Below are 19,384 nucleotides of genomic sequence, written 5' to 3'. Positions count from 1 at the left end.
AGTGGGACTGAGGACCACAGAGAGACAGGTCCAGGCTGACCATCTGCACAGAGACTGAGGCCAATGCCAGCAACCCTGACTAGTGCCAGAGACTCGGGGTAACCCAGGAGCACAGGAGACAGACAGGGTGACCCTGACACTGGGCCCAGAAGCTTCCGGGCTTCTCAGGGATGTGGGATCCCTCATCCTTCTCCCTTCTGCCTCTTAGAGAGGAGCCCGCAGTGCTGGGGTATGCTGGGCCTAGGGAGAAGGGAATGAGCTCTGTCCATCTCCTGCCCAGCTGCCTGCTCGTGGCGGGGGACAGCCTTTTGGATCCTTGAGTGGAGGGATGTCACACCTCCACTGCAGATTTCTCTTTTCTCCAGGCTTGCTTGTTTTGCTCCCAACCCCAGTCTTAACTATAAACACTTACTGTTCCAGTTTCCTCCCAGACAGTCTTCTTCTCTGAGCCCAAGACTGGGAGTCAGCAAATTAGATCTAAAATAAGACTTCTGAGCACCTGTTTCCTCACCGGTAAATTGAGGGTGGTAGAAACTGTCTGTTAGGTTCGGCGCACACCAGCCTCAGGCAGTTTAAGGCTGTGGGGAAGGGGGGATGTCAGAGTTAGCGAGGAACATCAGGGAAGGCTTCCTGGAAGAGGAAGGACAGATATTCCAGCTCTATACAGACTCAGGCAAAGAAGCCCCAGGGCTGCCAAGGTCAGGATGGAGATGCTTGCAAACACTCATGCATGTGTATTCATTCAACAAATATTTATCGAGTGCCTACTACACGTACTGATGTTGAGGATATAGTGGGGACCAAGATGGATGAGGTCCCAACCCTCAGTGAACCACAGTAGTGTAAATTAATAAATAAGATTGTTTCATAAGGTATGTTAAGAAGAAAATGACAGAGTGACATGAGAGATGAGAGGGATTCAGCAAGAGTGGAGGGGCGACATGGGATGGGTGGCCTGGGGCGCCTCTCTGAGAAGGTGACCTGGGAGTCATAGGAGGATCTGGGGAAAGGGGGCTCCAGGCAGAGCAGGCAGCAAGCGCAAAGGTCGGAAGTCAGGAACAAATTGGGCTGGGTTCCAGGAACCTCCAGGGCACAAATGAAACAGTGGTTTGAGATGAGGTAAGAGAAACAGGCAGGACCAGATGGTTTAGGGCCTGCAAGCCAAGGGGAGATGCTTGGATTTTACTCCAAGTGGGAGGGAGGCCCTTGGAAGGGTTTGAGATGGGGAATAACATGATCTGACATGATTAGTTTTTAAAATATTCCATTGGTTGCCATGTGGATAATGGATTACGGCAACAGGGTTGGGGCAGGAGGCAGGGGTGGGGGGCAGGAATGAATATAGGTCTGAGAAAGCAGAGGATAATGATGGCCTGGACCAGGGTGGTGGCAGCAAATGGACAGACTGAGGCTATGTTTTGCCGGAGACCAGAGGCACTGCCCCGAGGCTGGATTCCTTTCCCCGAGACAGGATGTCCTGTGTGGATGGCATCAGTCCCATTTGTGGTGAACTTCTTCCACATAGAATGGAATTGGGTGGGCTTCCTGGAGGAGGTTTTAAGGGAGGCTGCTAGTACGTCAACCACATTGCAATGAAAAGAGAGGCTGCTTGGTGATCAGGAGGAGCCAGAGGCCCCCACCTAGCATATGCTCCCCCTCTCTATGTGCACATCCCCCTACAGTTTACAAATGTTCACAACAGGGTGTGAAATGAGGCTTAGAGAGAGAGAATATCCACGGCCACACAGCACCCAGGGCCAGGGCAAACCCCCAAACCCAGCATATCCACCTTGCCTCCTGATCCTCGCCCCAGTGGCTATGATGGAGACAGGAGGGCAAGTGCTGGCCCCATCTAGAGAAGGTAAAACTGAGGCCCAGGGAAATTAGGTTACGTGTCCTGGGCTGGGCTGTTTTAAGACCTTTATGGGCCCTACATCTATCTATCAAGCATATTAAAATGCAGCCATATCAAACATCAAGTGTAAATTATATATAATCAGATGAAAGCCAAATTGCAGTTGACTGGCTGATATGATGTTCTGTTTTGCAGACATTTAATTAAACATTTATTAATTTTGATTCTACAGTTTTTCCCTGTGTTTTAGAGCCAATTTTTCCCCCTGGCTTCAGACGTTTTCCCAGGCCCATGAAAACCTTGCAGGCTTTTGGCAATGAGTGTTTAGGCAGACTGGAAGGGACAGCCACGGTTTTTGGTCCTGTTGCCAAAAGGGGCAGAATGAGGCTAAATGGAGACCCTTTTATCCCCAGACTGTAGCATGATCTTTCCATGCTCCCCGCTGACCCAGTGTTCTTGGGTCTCAGAAGTCTTTCTCTTCCCCTCCTGCTTCCTTACTCCAGCCCACAGTGGCCCTGGGCTGGGTGAGCCCTTTGTCTGCGGTTCGCTGGGGCATGGGTGTTGGGAGCTGGCACGGGAGGGGGCAGGAGTGGGCGGGGAATTGGGCAGGCAGCCTGTCAGTTGGTGATGGATGCTGGCCGGGCCGGGGCCTCCCTCATGCTGACCTAGGCCAGGAAACAGATGGTCTTCCAGCCTGAGGGAAACTTCCAGGGTGTTGCCCTCCCCCAACTCCCCAGGCCCCTTCACATTGGACCAGCTGGTCTCTCCTTCCTGTCCAAAGCCAGAGCCAATGGGAGAGGGAATGGGGAGCAGGGAGACAGGGGCTGGGACACCTGGTGTGCACTGGGGGGCCTCAGAAGCTCTGGGGGTCATCTTGGTCTCTCTCTTAGTTGCCCCCACTTCTGGCATCTCCAGCTCTGTGCTCAGCCCCTTCCTCTGTGCCCTGCTTTAACTCAGGCCTGTCATCTCATGCCTGGACCAAACCCCAGGCTCACCTGGCCGTCCTCCAAGCCAACCTTCCAGAGTGAGCTTTCTAAGCCACCGAGCTGATCATATCACCCCTGATTCTGGGACCAAATTCAGATTTAGAATGAAGTATGAACCCTTCATTCCAAAAATTCGATGCCCTTCACAATTCTAGTCTTTCAAAAGCCCAGGAAAACCCTTACTTCCAGGCCTGGCAAAACACTGGCCATTCCCCTAAAAAGCCATGTTCTCTTGTGCCTCTGTACCTTCATTTCAGTTGGATCTTCCACATGGAATGCCCTTCTGTGCTTCCTGTGTACCTTCCTGCTTGCTTTAAAACAGATCAAATGTTTCTTCCTCCAGGACATCTTTCCTGACCCCCTTCCCCAGCTAAAGTTATCCGTCTCCTCTCTGAGTTCCACAGCATCTTAGAGCATCTATTTCAGCTCTTAGCTTATCTCTCTCTCTCATGTGACTATGAGATACTTAAGGGCACAGGGCCTAGCACACAGCAAGAGGTCAAGAAACCCTTGCTATGTAAGTGAATATTCTAGTTGCAGAGATCCTTGCGGGGGGCGGGTGGTGGTAGGCAGAGGTCCAAAGAATAGTAATCAGAGGGAGGCAAATTTATACTCAATCAGAAGAAACTCAATTTGGCTCTTGAGCGGCTCAGAACCGAAGGCTCTGCCTCAGGAGGTAGAGTATCCCTGTTCTGAGAAGTGTGTGAGCAGAGGGGTAAATGCACAGGCTGGGAACTGCCAGAGGGATTCCAGTACTGGACGGGAGAGTTAGACTGCAGGGCCTTTGCATTTCTTGAGTCAGCTTCTGAGGGAACAGCCCTCTTCCCTATCCTTACTGCCATCCCCTAGTGTGTCACACTGAGGGTGCGTCTACCCCACCCATTGGTCCTGGGAAGACCCAGGGATGGGAAGGAGAGCCCTATATGGGTGTTTCTGGCCATGTTTTGGGGGGGACACTTTGGGTCCCAGAACATTAGCTCTGAAAGGATCTTCAGTGTCATCAACGTCTTCCCTCTTGTCGGCAGATGGCAATGCTGAGCCCCAGAGAGGGCCACACCATTGCTCAGACCAGGACACTCATTTGGGGAAACTCTGGGTTTTAGCTGAGCACAAATTCCAGGGAGCACTGTGATTCCTCCCTTGGGCTGGTGACACATAGTTGACTACAGAACATCCTGGAAATGTCAGCACTTCACATGTGGGAATAGACCCCCAGATCCCTGGCTCCCTGATTCTAGATTCAGGTGATATGGCCATTGAATCTGGTGGGATTTTCTCCCCTGATCTGGGGGAATATGACTCCTAGGGGAGCCCTCTCTGGTTTCAGCAGAGGGCACACCTGTCCTGTGCTTCAGAATTTGGGAGTTGAGTTTGCCAGGAGTGAATCTACTGGGCAAGGAACCAGGGCCGGGATCTGTGTGGACAGGTCCTTTGTGACCCTAAAGGGGATTGCACTTTATAGCTGCAAAGTCTCTCATCCATTTAATCCTCACAGCCACTTTAGATGGGATCAGCTAGGATTCAGAGAAACGTCTTCTTCAAAATCACCCAGCAAATTAGAAAAGTCAGGAATTGAAGTCAAGTCTTCAGGCTCCCTTCCATACCTTCTACAGGGTCACCAGAGTTCCATTCAGTTAAACAAGTTTGCAATCCTGCAGCCAACATGGATTGGCACCTACCATGTGCAAAGAACTGAGGGTGTAGCAGTTAGCAAGCCAACCAGTCATCCTTATGGAGTTCAGTCTGGGGGAGATGGATGCATAACTAGGCAGTTACAACTCCTGTGACAAGTGCAATGCTTGGAGGGATGCTAGAGAAAGCCCCTCATCTCAGATGGGGGTGGTCAGCAGAGGCTGCCTGAAAGAAGTCATGTCTAATAGCTTAGCCTTGGATGAAAAGCAAGACCTGTCCAGGTTTAGGGCTAAGGTGGGGATTGAAGGGCAAGGCGAGGTGTTCCACGAAGATGAACGTGAGCATCTGTGATGAGTGCAAAGCAGGTGGAGCTGGCAAGTTTGTTGTGAGCAGTTGGCACCAGAGGAAGCAGCCAAGTTTCAAATGCCAGGGGATCTCTGAGCAGCTTCCCTATGGGGAGAACTGGGCACTCAGAGGTGGGGTTGGGGGAAAGGCCAGGAAGCTGGCAACAGAACTGAAGGCTGGTACCCGAACGCCGCCTGAACCTGTATGTAGGCAACTCCTTAGGGTTTACAGTGAGAGGCAGTGTTGTCTAATGGTCAGATTTGAATCCTGGTTCCACTACTTCCTAGTTGTGTGACCTTGGACAAGGGACGTAACTCTCAAGACCTCAGTTTCCTCATCTATAAAATGGGGACAATAATAGAGCTAGTGTAAGCTCAGGGTACAGTGTCAGGAATCCTGCAAAGAAAGCAGGACCTAACTCGTCACAGCAATAATGTGATGTTGATAATGCTGTATGAAAGGCTTGCTGTGTGCCAGTGCTTCAAGCTAGTGAACCCATTGGGAACAGCTCTGAGAGGCGATCCTTTTGCTATGTCCGTTTCACAGCCTAGGAAACAAGCTGAGAGCAGTGACGTGCCCAGGGCTACACTACGCCCCGGCCCTTTGCACTTGCTGGCGGGGGCGAGGGGCTGGTTGGGAGAGGGCGAGGGGGCCGAGCGCACGCGAGCCCGAGATCCTGAGCACCGCGTCCTCCCATAGGTACCTGCGCGCTATGTACCTGGGGCTGCAGAGCCGCTGGCGCGGGGAGCGGCTGCGGCGCCACTTCTACTGGCGGATGCTGTTCGAGAGCGCCGACGTGAGCATGCTGCGCCTGCTGGAGACCTTCCTGCGCAGCGCGCCGCAGCTCGTGCTGCAGCTCAGCCTGGTGGTGCACGAAGGCGGCGCGCCCAAACTGCTGCCCGGTGAGCCCCGCCCCGCGCCTGCGCGCCCCCGGAGCCCCGCCCCCGGGGGCTCACCTGTCTCCAGGATTCAGAGGACAGCGCCACTGGTCCGCTGCCCGGGCTTAAGGCCCCTTGGGGAGGCCCTGTCCACTCCCGCACCCTTGGCCCACTCACTGTCCGGGTTTTAGAGGCCCCGCCCCTTCTCTCCCCATCTTCCAGGCCTCTGGAGACCCCCCACGTCCCCCGCAATGGCCCACTTACTCTCAATGTTAGGAGACACCTATGCCCCGCCCACCTCACCTCCTTGCCTCCTCTCAGGCCCCCTCCCGCCTTCCCTTCCCCATTGCCAGGGCAGACGAGACCCCCACTTCTGCCTAGTCGAGAGAGGCCCCGGACCCCATCACCACACTGCAGGCTCTCAGGGAAGTTCCCTGTCCGTTTCTTTCCCTAGACTGTCCCCATCCCAGCCTGCATCTCCTGGGAACTGCTCTGCTTCAGACCCTCTCAGTCATCACCCGTTTTCAGAGAGCCTTTCCATCACCCCTGGCTGCTCTTCAGCCCCCTTGGAGACTCCTCCCAGGTTTTGTCCTGGCCCCCAGGTAGTCACCCCACACAGCCACCTTGCTGTGCTCAGTCACTCAGTTGTGTCTGACCCTTTGAGACCTCATGGACTGTAGCCCGTCAGGCTCCTCTGTATGTGGAATTTTCCAGGCGAGAATACCGGAATGGGTTGCCATTTCCTTCTGCAGGGGATCTTCCCAACCCAGGGATTGAACTGGTATCTCCCAAGTCTCCTGCATTGGCAGGTGGATTCTTTACCACTGTGTCACCTGTGTCAGAGGAAAAAACCGTATTCCCTGTCTCCCTGGGGCTCCCCTCTCTCCTCCCACCCAGACTTTGTCTGACACACCCTCAGTGTTTCAAAAGACTCTATCACCATCTCTCAGGTGCCCCGGACATCCCTTGCCCAGGGTCCCGGGCCCCCATCGAAACTTCCCACCTGGCATTTTCTTCCCATGCCCTCAGCTGTGCTCAGCTTGGATATTCCTTTCCATGCCCCAGCCTCATCCTGGTGGCCTATAGCTTCTAACAGTCCCCTCTGGCTCTCCATTCCCTAATCATGACCCTGCCTCTTCACTTCCTTCTCACTCCCAGAGTCCTGGACCCTATTTTCCCACCCCCCACCAAGACCCCTGCACCCTAACAGCCCCCTACTAGAGACCCGCACTTGACCCTTACAGAGATCAAAATCACCCACCTCCCCTCTGCCTTGATGTCCCCACCCCTGTGGAAGCTCCTAACCCCACCACTCTCAGCCCTACATCCATGTTCTGGAAGACCACCTACCCAGACCCTCCCCACACCCCTCTTGATTTAGAGACCCTGCCCCCCACACCTCCTCAGAACCCTGCTCCTGACCCAGACCCCTCCCCCTTTCCCCAGACCCCAACCCAGACCCATCCCTAACCCAGCCCCCCCCACCCCCACCCTCTCTCCACAGCCCTCTCCATCTCCGCCTCACTCGTGTCCCTGGCCTGGACGCTGGCCTCCTACCAGAAGGTGCTGCGGGACTCGCGGGACGACAAGCGGCCGCTGTCCTACAAGGGCGCCGTGGCCCAGGTGCTGTGGCACCTGTTTGCCATCGCGGCCCGCAGTCTGGCCTTCGCGCTTTTCGCCAGTGTCTACAAGCTCTACTTTGGCATTTTCATCGTGGCCCACTGGTGTGTCATGACCTTCTGGGTCATCCAGGGTGAGACGGACTTCTGCATGTCCAAGTGGGAAGAGATCATCTACAACATGGTAGTGGGCATCATCTACATCTTCTGCTGGTTCAACGTCAAGGAGGGCCGCAGCCGCCACCGTGTGACCCTCTACTACTGCATCGTTCTGCTGGAGAACGCCGCGCTCACTGGCTTCTGGTACTCCAGCCGCAACTTCTCCACTGACTTCCACTCGCTCATTCTGGTCTGTGTGGTGGCCTCCAGCTTCGCGCTGGGCGTATTCTTCATGTGTGTCTACTATTGTCTCCTGCACCCCAATGGGCCCATGCTGAGTCCCCAGGCCCCCGGCTGCATCTTCCGTAAGGCCCCAGGGCCCTGTGGCCCACCAGCCGACGCTGTCACAAGTCCCCCAAGGTCCCTGCCCAGGACTACAGGCCCTGAGCGGGATGGGGCCTCCGTGGGAGGCGAGCGTGCGGGGACCCCCACGCCACCTGTCTTCCAGGTGCGGCCTGGCTTGCCTCCCACACCTGTGGCCCGCACCTTGCGGACAGAGGGGCCTGTCATTCGGATTGACCTGCCTCGGAAGAAGTACCCCGCCTGGGATGCTCATTTTATTGACCGCCGGCTCCGGAAGACCATCCTGGCGCTGGAGTACTCCTCACCTACAACTCCCCGCCTGCAGTACCGAAGCGTGGGGATCTCCCAGGAGCTGCTGGAGTATGAGACCACGGTGTAGGCCAGAGTTTCCCCGTGAAAAGGGATGAACTTTGGCTGACCCCACATCGACCACAGTGTTGAGCCCAGAATTGCAGGGCCATCAGGCTGAGGGCGAGTGGATCTGTTGATCCAAGGGTAGAGCGGCCCCCATCATGGGGTTCTTTCTTGGGAAGGGACAGCCTTGTGGAGCCCCAGTCCTCGGCCCTGTTTTCAACCCTGCGGCCCATTTCCTAAACTCTTTGGAACCAGGACCCAGGGAACCAACTGGTGCTACGCTCCTCTTGAGCTGCCCCACTTTCATGGAGGCCTCTGTATCACGGCTGGTGCCAGGGGCCCCACACCCTCTCCCTGTCTGGAGTTGCCCAGCTGGCAGCCCTGGCAGATCTGGCAGAGGAGGGAGTTCATGACCTAGGCCCTATGCTCTTCAGGGGGTGTGGGGGTGGGCTGCCTCTGAGAAGGATGGAAGAGGCCATCGAAGATGTGGGGTGAGGTGGGAGCGTCTGGTGAACAAGGTTGGTACAGCCCTTGGGGGTCGAAGCCTGGAGCCTGGGCAAGAGGGGAATTAAAGGAGGGAGTTGGGTGGGTTGGGAAGTTGGGGTGGGCTGGGCTGACAGTGCTGGAGGTGAACAGGAAGAAGAACCCTGAGGCATCTGAGGGGTCCAGACCGGCAGAAGCATGAAGGGGTGGCGGATGTGGGGGAGAGGAACCTGACCCGGCGTGTGGAGAATGTTCCTCAGCAGACCCCCTTTGTTGTGGGCGCTGTTACGGATGAGATTCCAGATACCTCAGGTGAAATGTTTCAAGGAGCCATTCTTTATTCTAGGTGAGCCTCTGGAACATTTCGTCTAGATAAAGGTTTTGAACACAACAGATAAACTGCCTGGGAAGATACTCTGTTCAGGTTTGATTGTAGATGAGGTGCTGGCACGTTCAGCAGAGGAACTTCTAGAGAGACATTCTTAGTTCTAGACTAAGTTCTAGGACACGTAGCTGATAAAATATCCTAGGGAGTCACTCGGACCTGTATTGTGTTATAAAGGGTGCAGGCACTGGAACCTTCCCCTGCTCTGCGGCAGGGACTCTAGGGGAGTGGGGGCTCCAGACCCCTGTGTGAGTAGAATATTCTAGGAATGGGTACCCCAGTTCTAGAATTTTAGGGTTTATATGAGTTCTATGCCCCTATGAACCTTGGTCCATAGCCATCTTCCCAAGAAGAAACGGTCCTCAGAACCTCTGAGACATTTCAATTTGCCAGCTGGTTTCCAGCTGGGAAAAATTAGCTATGAGGACATGACATGAATCTTGGCTTTTAGCCACCTTGCAGATGACGCTCCCTGGAGCGGCAGCTGTAAAACTGACTTGTTTTGCCTCAGATCTGACAACCCTCCAGGACCTATGGTTCATTCCCATGGCCCAAACACCCCAGGGCATCCTTGTGACCACTAACCCAGCGTCCTTTCTCTCCACCTGGGACAGCCAGTCCTGGATAGTGTGGGGGGGGGGTGGGGTATGGGAGCCGAGATGAAGGCAGTTTTGTGGGGTGAGGGCCCAGGGCCTCTAGGTGAAGCTTGGAACCCCTCCCCTCAAAACCTCCTCCCTCATGCCTCTAAGGCACGTTCACTGCAAGGGCTCGACAGGCAATACTAAGGACACATGCAGACCTAGGCTGGGATGAGGTGGATGTAAGAATCCTAGACTATGCAAATTAGAGGGGCAAATTAGCCCTTCATAGTTCAGCCTCCCGTGGGTTAAAGATGGGAAGTGAGGCCCAGAGTGGCAGCCAGTCTCACAAGGTCCGAGATTCCTGGCTGGCCCATCAGATAGTGACGGGTGACAGTGAAATTGCTGAAGGTACTGGAAGAGGGCCACACTCACGGTGTGCAAGGTAGCTCCAAAGGCAGAGAAGACAGGACTGCACACACGTATACACACACACACAAGCACACGGCACCCCCGTGACACATCACCTCAGCTCCACCCCCCCCCCACCCCCCCCCCGTAGCCCCCCTTCAGCCCAGGATGGTGTATACCTCCTTCCCATCTACATTACAAAGAGTGCTTTCCCTTCTCTCTTCCTTCTACTTCCTTGATCCCTAAGATGCCTCAGGGGCCAGGCCTCAAGGTGATGGGAGTTGGGGGAAGCCCAAGTTTGACTCAGACTCTTTCTGGTGGGTTCCGTCATCCTCCTTGTCCTCTGTCCAACTGTTTTCAGAGATCAAATTCCATGGCCCTTTGTGAAAGTGAAGTTGCTCAGTCGTGTCCGACTCTTCGCAACCCCGTGGACTGTAGCCCACCAGGCTCCTCCGTCCATGGGATTCTCCAGGCAAGAATACTGGAGTGGGTTGCCATTTCCTTCTCCAGGGGATCTTCCCGACCCAGGGATCGAACCCAGACGCTTTTTAACCTCTGAACCACCCACATTGAGGGTGTGGACCCAGATCTGATTGATTGCTTCTCCTGGGTTGTCTGCGCCAGGAGTTTTCACCCTGGACTGTTTCACTTTGACTCCTCCCTGCTGGCAACATCCTGACGACAGAGGTGTTATCGATCCATCTTACAGAGGAAGAAACATGTCCCCTCAGAGAGGAGACATGAGGGTGAGCCTTGGCAAGTTACCTTACTCCCCGATGTCCTGGAATGGTCCATCTGGCTGCCCCATTCCCCAGCATTCTAGAAAGAAGAGTTTAAACGACCCTCCCTGGGAGCTGCCGGCTCTGGGAGCTGACAGCTCCAGGAGCTGCCCAGAGAACCAGAGTCGAGACAAGCAGGCAGTGCTAACTCGTGGCTGCAGGCTCTCAGTTTTGGATCTTACTCCATCCCTACCCCCACATCATCTCAGTCCTACAAAATCTTCCCTTAAAGGCATTTGCTTGCAAGTGTCTTTGTCTTCTGTCTGAGCATCAGAAGCCGTCATAGTCAAAGGGCCCAAAGGAGGGGGCTGCAGGCACCTTTTGCTTCTCATCCTCGGAAAGGCCTCTTTTGGACTCCCCCCCCCTCCATACCTAGGAGCTCAGCACCCCATCCCTCCCAGTCCTGGGGTCCCTCTCTCTGCTGACCTGTCACCTACTTCATCTCGTCCCTGCTGGTCTGCTGGTTTCATTGGGTTGGAGGAGTAGGTGCAGAAGGCGAACCATCCCATTCGAGCTGTTTTATTTTCCTTTATGTGACACAGTCTACCTCAGCCAGTCTCTCTTCCTTGCCAGAAGTGGACACCCTGGGTCCTTGCCTCCCGCTCCCCATTCCCTGTCCTCCACCCTAGCCTGACTCAGTCCTTCCCAGAAGCTCTAGAGGGTGCTTGCAGTGAGAACCACAGCCCAGAGGGGACTTTAGGGTCCCCTAAGCCACCTATCCTCCACATCTACTAGAAAGGAAACGGAAGCCCGGAGAGCACCAGGGACTTGCCCAAGACCACACAGGAAGTCCATGGTAGGGTTAGTTTTTTCCTGGGGATGAGAGGTAGTCATTGTTCAGTTGCCACATCATGTCCGACTCTTTGCGACCCCATGGACCACAGCACCCCAGGCTTCCCTGTCCTTCACTGTCTCCCAGAGTTTGCTAAAATTCATGTCCATTGAGTCGGTGATGCTATCCAACCAAGTTGGGTCTATCTTAATTTTGTCAGGGATAGAAGAGAACAGGATGCTCTAGGTATCGAATATGCTGGGCCCTGCCTTGCCCTCAGTATCTCAACCCCTAGGAGACCATGTCCCCCTTCCCAGGGCAGACTTCTAGCTCCCAGGTGTTTGGAACTGATGCCCCAGGCTGCTGACTGTGCTCCCCAAACCTCTCCAGGCAGCACACCCCCTCATCACACCCCCACGCACTGATGTACCATGTGCCTTGTGACTATCACCCTGGTTGGACAGCACAGAGACCTCCATCCCTCCACTGCAGGGGGCTCCCCAACAAGGAAGTCTTTCTTGGTCTTCTCCTTTCATCTGTCTCATCCTCCTGTCTCCCCCAAATCTGCTTTACCTCCAGCTAGCTCCCTGCTATACCTGTGTCCTGCAGAGACATGTCACCCATGAGAGTTAATGAAAGCAGAGGGCAGGGAGAGCAAGCCCCGGTCCAGGTCTCAGGATCAGGGCCAGCAGGACTAGGAGTGTCCAGGGAAGGTCTTGCCTGGCAGCCCCAGTGCCCTTCTAAGGGCTAAAGTCCCACAAGTCCCTTCCCTTGGAGATCACCCGGACTGAGAATTCATAGAAACCTCAGGCAGTGGGGAGAAGATTTCTGGGGCAGGAGTGCATGGGATGCAAATTCAAATCCCTCCCATTAATGAAAAGAAGAGATGTAGAGGCGATGGACAGTAAAGCATGCCTAGGACTCTGGGAAACCAAAGAGTGTAGGCCCTGCCTATAGCAACTAAAATTCAGAATTTTGAAAAATCCAGTCCTGGCCAATCGAAACACTTTTATATGACCCGTGGGCCAGCAGTTTGAAACTTGGTTCAAAATGTTGATATGGTTCTGGGAAGCCCTGAAGAGTCTGGAAACTCCTTTGAGACTTTTCTAGTCCAACCCTAAACCCCCATGGCTTAGCCACGTGAGAGCAGGCCCTGTGCCCTCTCAGCTGAAAAGGCCAGGGAAGTCTGGGCATCTGTGAGGTCCCTGGCTTGGGAACTATCCACCAATAAGGGCTACAGGCCCCTCCACAGCCTGAGAGGGGCAGTGTAAAACCCAGGATCTTCTCCAGTTTGGGGCCCCCAGTTAGGAAGAAAGTGCTCTGGGTTGAGAGAGAGTTCGGGTATAGGCAGAGAGGACTGAAGGCCAGGAGCCAACTGCCCCCATCCTGGGCTGGGCCATGCCACTCTTTGACAGGCACCCTGAGGATGGCCCCCTCCCAGGTAAGGCCTGCAGGCGGAGGAGCTATCCGTTTCTGTACTTCTGTGCTTCGTGATGTGTCAATGAAAGATTACAATGAGTGCCAAGCCACATGGGCAGCAGTGGAGATGGGGCTGGTGATGCCACTTCCCAGCCAGAGGGGCTTCTGAGACCCTGGGGCTGGGCTGATGTGCCCTTCTGGTTGGGGAGGGGCTAGGACATTCCCAGTTCTTAGTTGCTACAGGTAGAGATGGGGAGGAAGACAGGAAGTTGTGGAAGTGGGAAAGGAAGTCCTGATCTAGGGATGGCCTGGTTCCTGGAAGTAGAAACCTTCCCCCCGCCACCCCCCACCCCGCTCCCCCACAACAGGGAGCGCAGAGGAGAGGGGCAGAGTCCTGCTGTGCCCTGCCTCCTTTACCCTTCCCTTCTCCCAGCAAGAAGCGGGCTGCCTTCTTCCCAGCAATCCTGGCCTTTATTCTATGCACAATCATTGTAAGGGCACCCCCAGGCCAGGCTGAAGGGATGGGGGCCCTGGAGCACCTGCAATAATTCCAGAGTGGTGGGTAGCTTGAGACAAAGTGAGTGAGAATGGCACCAGGTAGAAAAAGGATGTTCTTCCATCTCCCTTTTCCCCCAATCCCAGAATCCAAAACAGACCTGTCTCCACTGGGCTAAATAATCAAACTTGGAGGGACCCTATCTGAACAGCCCCCCAAATCCACTGTTTTTTTTTTTTAAACCAGTCATAAACTAGCTGGAAGGGACTCGAATGATTCCCAGAGCCCTCTTTATTATTTTCACCCCTTAGGATCCTACAGTTCGAGAGATCCACCCCGCCCCCCCCAAACGAGCCTCACTTCTTGAAGAATAATTTTCCCACATTAAATGAACTCAAGCTGAGCTTCTGAATGCAGATAAATGCTTCCACAGCCTTGAGTTAGCTTTTAGGGCTTAAAGGTGGGAGGAATAGCTGCCTTCTGTTGGCATGTTTAATATACAATACTCAAGAGCATTTGTGGGCCCTCATTTCTGCCTCTGGGACCCCAAGTTAGGAATTAGTGGCTTGTTCATCCAGCATCTGTTTTACCAAAGGAGAAGGCCCGGAAGACACGGCCAGAGGAAAGGTCAGTGAGTTTATAGCAGGGTAGGACCAGAACCCAGGTTCTTTGAGGTCCCATCCGAACACCCCAGCCCTGATGCCTCCCCTCCCATTTCTTTGCCAACTCCAGGAACCACTAGCCATGCCTGAGGGGCTGAGTTCCCTCCTTCAGCACAATTCCGGGCGATTCTCCCCTCCAAGTTCTTTCTGCCCCTCCTAATCGGCCCCCAACCCTTTTACCCACTTGTGCTTCCCATTCCAGTCCCACCTCCTGGTATTTACTACATCTGTGCCATCCTCAGTCCTGGACCCCACTCACCCTTCTGCCCTTCCCCCAGGAGGGGGAGGGGACCCCAAGCTGGGACTTCTGTACTGAGACTCTTTTGTACACCACAAACTTTTTGTATATTTTTAATTTTGCTGCGACATGAGATATTAAAAGTCATTTCAGTACGTGCTGTTTGTGTCCTATTGTTTTGGCTATTCTGGGCCAGAGAAAGGAGATGAGGAAGGAGGGTGCGGGGAGGAAAGATACCCTCTGCCACATCCCCTGTGGCTCTTGGGGCTGTTAAGAGACAGAGGCACTTGGTGGCAGTCCACAAAGCTCCCTGTTGATTTGACAAAGCCTCAGTCACTCAACCAGAATGGTTCAGTTCAGTTCAGTTCAGTTGCTCAGTCGAGTCTAACTCTTTGTGACCCCATGGGCTGCAGGACACCAGGCCTCCCTGTCCATTGCCAACTCCCGGAGTTTACTCAAACTCATGTCCATTGAGCTGGTGATGACACCCAACCATCTCATCCTCTGTCATCCCTTTCTCCTCCTACCTTCAATCTTTCCCAACAGCAGGGTCTTTTCAAATGAGTCGGTTCTTTGCATCAGGTGGCCAAAGTATTGCGGTTTCAGCTTCAGCATCAGTCCTTCCAATGAATATTCAGGACTGATTTCCTTTAGGATGGACTGGTTGGATCTCCTTGCAGTCCAAGGGACTCTCAAGAGTCTTCTCCAACACCGCAGTTCAAAAGCATCAATTGTTTGGCACTCAGCTTTCTTTATAGTCCAACTCTCACATCCATACATCCAGAATGGTGGGTGGGACCAAACTCCCCATTTTACAGATAAGGGGAAAAAGAGACTGGGGACAGACTTGCTAGAGGCAACAGGATGAGTCCATGGACAAAGTCAGGACCTAGACCGAAGTTCCTGATGCCACTAAAATAAATGTTTATTGTGTACCTACTATGTTCCAGGCACTCTTCTAGACACAGTGAATAAGAAAGATATAAAACAGTCATGATCGCTCCCCTCATGGAGCTTACGTTCTAGAAGGTATTGCCCTTAAATGATCTGCTTACCTCCAGTGTTTCTACCCTCTAATCCAGTGGTTCTCAAACCTTAAAATGCTTGGGGTAGAGGGGGAGTGTTTAAAATGCAGATTTCTGGACTTCTTTGGTGCTCCAGGACACAGGTTTGATCCCTGGTCCCAAAAGATCCCACATGCTGCGGGGCAGCTAATCCGGTGCACCACAACTACTGAATCCAAGCTCTAGAGCCGGTGCTCCACAAGAGAAGCCACCTCAGCGAGAAGCCCACAGACCGCTTCCAGAGAAAGCCCAGGCACAGCAATGACGACTCAGTGCAGCCAAAAATAAATAAATAAAAAGGAACATGGGGGAAAGTTTGCAATTAAAATTATTATAAAAAATAAATAAAACGCAGAGTTCCATCTCCATGATTGGAGGGTGGATACAGCATGCCTGGGAATATGAATTTTAAAGGCTCTCCAGCAGATCTGGTGCAAGGGGGTCTGAGAACCTCTCTTTGAGGACACTGCTTTAATGCCTTCTCCCTCCAATCTGATTATGACATTTCCTGACTTTTTAATCTCCTGTGGCTCCCCAGGGCCTTCAGGATAAAGATTGCCAACTTTGAAAAAATGTACAAGGCAAAAACTGTGAGTCAAGTTTATTCAGCATCTTTTTGAGGACTATAGCCCAGGAGACAGCCCCTTAGCTAGCTCTGAGAAACTGTCCGAAGAAGTGGGGTTGGGGGTTAGTTTGGCATTGGGAGGATATGTGGAACCAAGTACACAACTCTGTAGAATGTTGCCGCTAGACTTAAGGAACAGATATCTTAGTTAATGGTCTTAGTGCTTTTCTAAGTATGAGAAGATGCAAGAATCCAAATTCATAAAAATTTCGCCTGAAAATATCTAACTATCTTAAAGTCTGTTTTGCCAGTTTTCCCAGAGCATAGAGTACCTCATTCCTAACCTCATTTCAGGGTGTATTAAAGGTCAGTGACTGCACTGGCTAATGACTCAATTTTTGTACTGCCAGATAGCTGGTGACTTTCTTTAGGTAAGATCAAACCCCTTGCCTGATGCTGACTTTTCATAACTAGACCCAAAATATCTCTTGATCCTTGTCTCCAACATTATTATACCTGGCCCTCATAGCTTCACAGTCTTATAGCTTCTCCAAACCTCCACCTTCCTGTTTCTATGAGCCTCTCTTGGGTGCCACCCAACGGCTTTTCTCACCATGGTCTCAGGTACAGCCCCATTTCCTAGTAGCCCACAGCCCAAGTGCTCAGGGCGTAGAGCCTCTCCCTGGCCTCAGGATGCAAGTCACGATTGAATTGGCCTAAGACAGAAATCTCAAAGTGTGGACCCCAGACCAGCATCACCAGGAAATTTGTTAGAAATGCTGATCCTCAGAGCCCACCCCAGACCTGCTGAATCAGCCAGTGTGGGGATGAGGAGCAGCATTTTTTTTATAAGCCTTCCAGGTGATTCTGATGCACACCCAAGTTTGAGAACCACTGGTCCAAGATAATTCCCCTGATTGAGGATTGATGGGGGCAGGGGCATGTGACCAATTCAGTGAGGCAGAGTCTGCTGTATGTCCTCAGTATCCACACACCCTTTTCTCTATAAAGGGCTTTTTAGCTGAGCACATGGCCACTGTAGAGCAGAGGACTGTATTTCCCAGCCTCCTTTGCAATTAGTTGTTGCCATGGAAACAAGTTCCAGCCAATGGGTTATGAGCAGTAGAACTGTGCTACTTCCAGGTCATCCCCCTAGAGGGAGGAGCTGTGCTCTCCTCTAGCTCAGTTTACCCTTCCTACTGGCAGCTTAAAGTTGAGAGCAAAATCCTAGAATGGTGGAGCAGTGAGACAGGAAGCCCCTGGGTCCTGGACACATGGATCTGCCATACCTGCCCTAGACTGCTTATGTGATGGAAGGGATCAACTTCTATCATCTTTAAGCCACTGTTTGGGGGTCTTCATGACAGCAGAAATATATCCTGGCTAATACATCTGACCCCTGGACTTCTAAGGGGAGTCTTTTGAAGAATCTCTGGGAAAGGTTTCCTTCTCAACAGAAAGAAGGCCTCCTCAATCGTTGATAGCATCAAAACCAGAATAATGATGAAGAGTATGATGTTTGTATTGCTACCCTCTCTCCAGCTGTGCTAGTTTGCTAGGATTCCTGTAACAAGACACGATAGACTGGGCAATTTAATAGAAACTTATTTTTTCACAGTTCTGGAGACTAGAAGTCCAACATCAAGCTGTCAGCAGGACTGATTTCTTCTGAAGCTCTCCCCTTGGCTTGCAGATGGCAGCATTCTCACCGCGTCCTCACGGGGCCTTTCCTCTGTGTATATGCGCCCCTGGTATCTGTGTCTTCAAATTTCCTCTTCTTATAAGGACACCAGTCAGATTAGATTAGAACCCACACTGTGGCCTCATTTCAACTTAATCACCTCTTTAAAAGCCTTATCTCCCCAAACAGCCACCCTTGGGGTACCGGGTGTTACAGCTTCAACATACAAATGTGGGAGGGACAGAATTCAGCCTGTAACACCAACAAAGCAGAAGATGTAAGAAACTTGATGCCATTCTTTTTTTTTTTTTCTTTTTTCGCATGAGGAAATCTTTTAATTATATAAAGTAATACAAACACTAAACCGAAGAAGGGATTTAAAAAACCCATTTAGAAATAATGTGTACTGCCTTTTCAAAGTGAGCTCCGAGGCTGTGTACGTTCCTGGTAGAATTTCTCTCTCACTGGTTTGGTGTTAATGGTATTTTACTTTTTCCTCTCTTAAGCCTGATCTTTTCTTTTAAAAAAAATTGTTTTTTTAAATTTTGTGTTGGGGTATAGCTGATTAACAAACAACGTTGTGATAGTTTCAGGTGAAGAGTGAAGGGACTCAGCCATAAGTATATTTATACCCAGATCAGATCAGATCAGTCGTTCAGTCGTGTCTGACTCTTTGCGACCCCATGAATCGCAGCACGCCAGGCCTCCCTGTCCATCACCAACTCCCAGAGTTCACCCAGACTCACGTCCATCGAGTCAGTGATGCCATCCAGCCATCTCATCCTCTGTCGTCCCCTTCTCCTCCTGCCCCCAATCCCTCCCAGCATCAGAGTCTTTTCCAATGAGTCAACTCTTCGCATGAGGTGGCCAAAGTACTGGAGTTTCAGCTTTAGCATCATTCCCTCCAAAGAAATCCCAGGGCTGATCTCCTTCAGAATGGACTGGTTGGATCTCCTTGCAGTCCAAGGGACTCTCAAGAGTCTTCTCCAACACCACAGTTCAACTCCCCTAAACTCCCCTCCCACTTGAAATCATTCTTGAGCTGCTCAATTAACCAGCCCTGAAATCACTTACCATTGGGCTTTGTCTTGGGAGATGATAAATGTTCTTTATGTATAAGCCACCTTTGATCGGATAGTCTATTCTTAGCAGCTCAAAGCATCACATCTCAGGCACTGTTTGTTCACACCATTCCTTCTGCCTGGAGTGACCTTCCTGTACACACGCCCTTCAAATCCTGCTTCCCTTCAAACCCCGTTTGCCACAGGCTTGGTGAATGGCTCTCGATTCTGCTTTCCCCAAACAAGCTGCTTGCCTTGAGGCAGAGTTCTTTGCCTGTCTGTCTTTCTTTCTCACTAGATCAAGGGTCAGCATATGCACTGGCTGCCACATCCTCCACCCACTCACTCACCATCCCTTGGCAATCCCCTTTCCACTGGGAGATTTGGTTTTTATAATCAGCACTCCAGGGCAGCCCCTGCCAGTCAATTGGAGGTGCCTCAAAAGAGGTGAATTCTATTTGCCAAGACTGTCAAGTCTTCAGGGCACAGACTTTGTTTTACTCGCCTCTTCTTTGATTCACAAGCAGCTTTATTATTAAGTGTTACCATTGTATGCTTCTGATCCCATTAAATTCCTGCAGCAGCCTCCTGAGGCAAGTATCATTATTCTGCTTTTGATGCATGAGATTCTGGGACTCCAAGAGAGAAACTATCTGTTC

At 52.2% G+C, this 19,384-nt stretch overlaps 1 protein-coding gene across 1 annotated transcript in view; it reads left to right on the top strand.

The window, feature by feature from the left end:
* XKR7 (XK related 7) overlaps positions 1 to 8,342 on the top strand; it is a 29,395-nt gene extending 21,053 nt beyond the window's left edge. Inside the window, exons 2-3 of the mRNA XM_027558845.1 lie at positions 5,518 to 5,720; positions 7,201 to 8,342. Coding sequence (XP_027414646.1) covers positions 5,518 to 5,720; positions 7,201 to 8,156 — 1,159 coding nt within the window. The 3' untranslated portion in view covers positions 8,157 to 8,342. The remainder of the gene's footprint in view (positions 1 to 5,517; positions 5,721 to 7,200) is intronic.
* The last annotated feature ends 11,042 nt before the right edge of the window (positions 8,343 to 19,384 follow it).

This window comes from Bos indicus x Bos taurus, chromosome 13 (genome assembly GCF_003369695.1).
Source record: "Bos indicus x Bos taurus breed Angus x Brahman F1 hybrid chromosome 13, Bos_hybrid_MaternalHap_v2.0, whole genome shotgun sequence".
Taxonomy (NCBI): domain Eukaryota; kingdom Metazoa; phylum Chordata; class Mammalia; order Artiodactyla; family Bovidae; genus Bos; species Bos indicus x Bos taurus.
The sequence above is the reverse complement of the archived record's forward strand: the minus strand, read 5'-3'. Positions and strand labels throughout refer to the sequence as shown.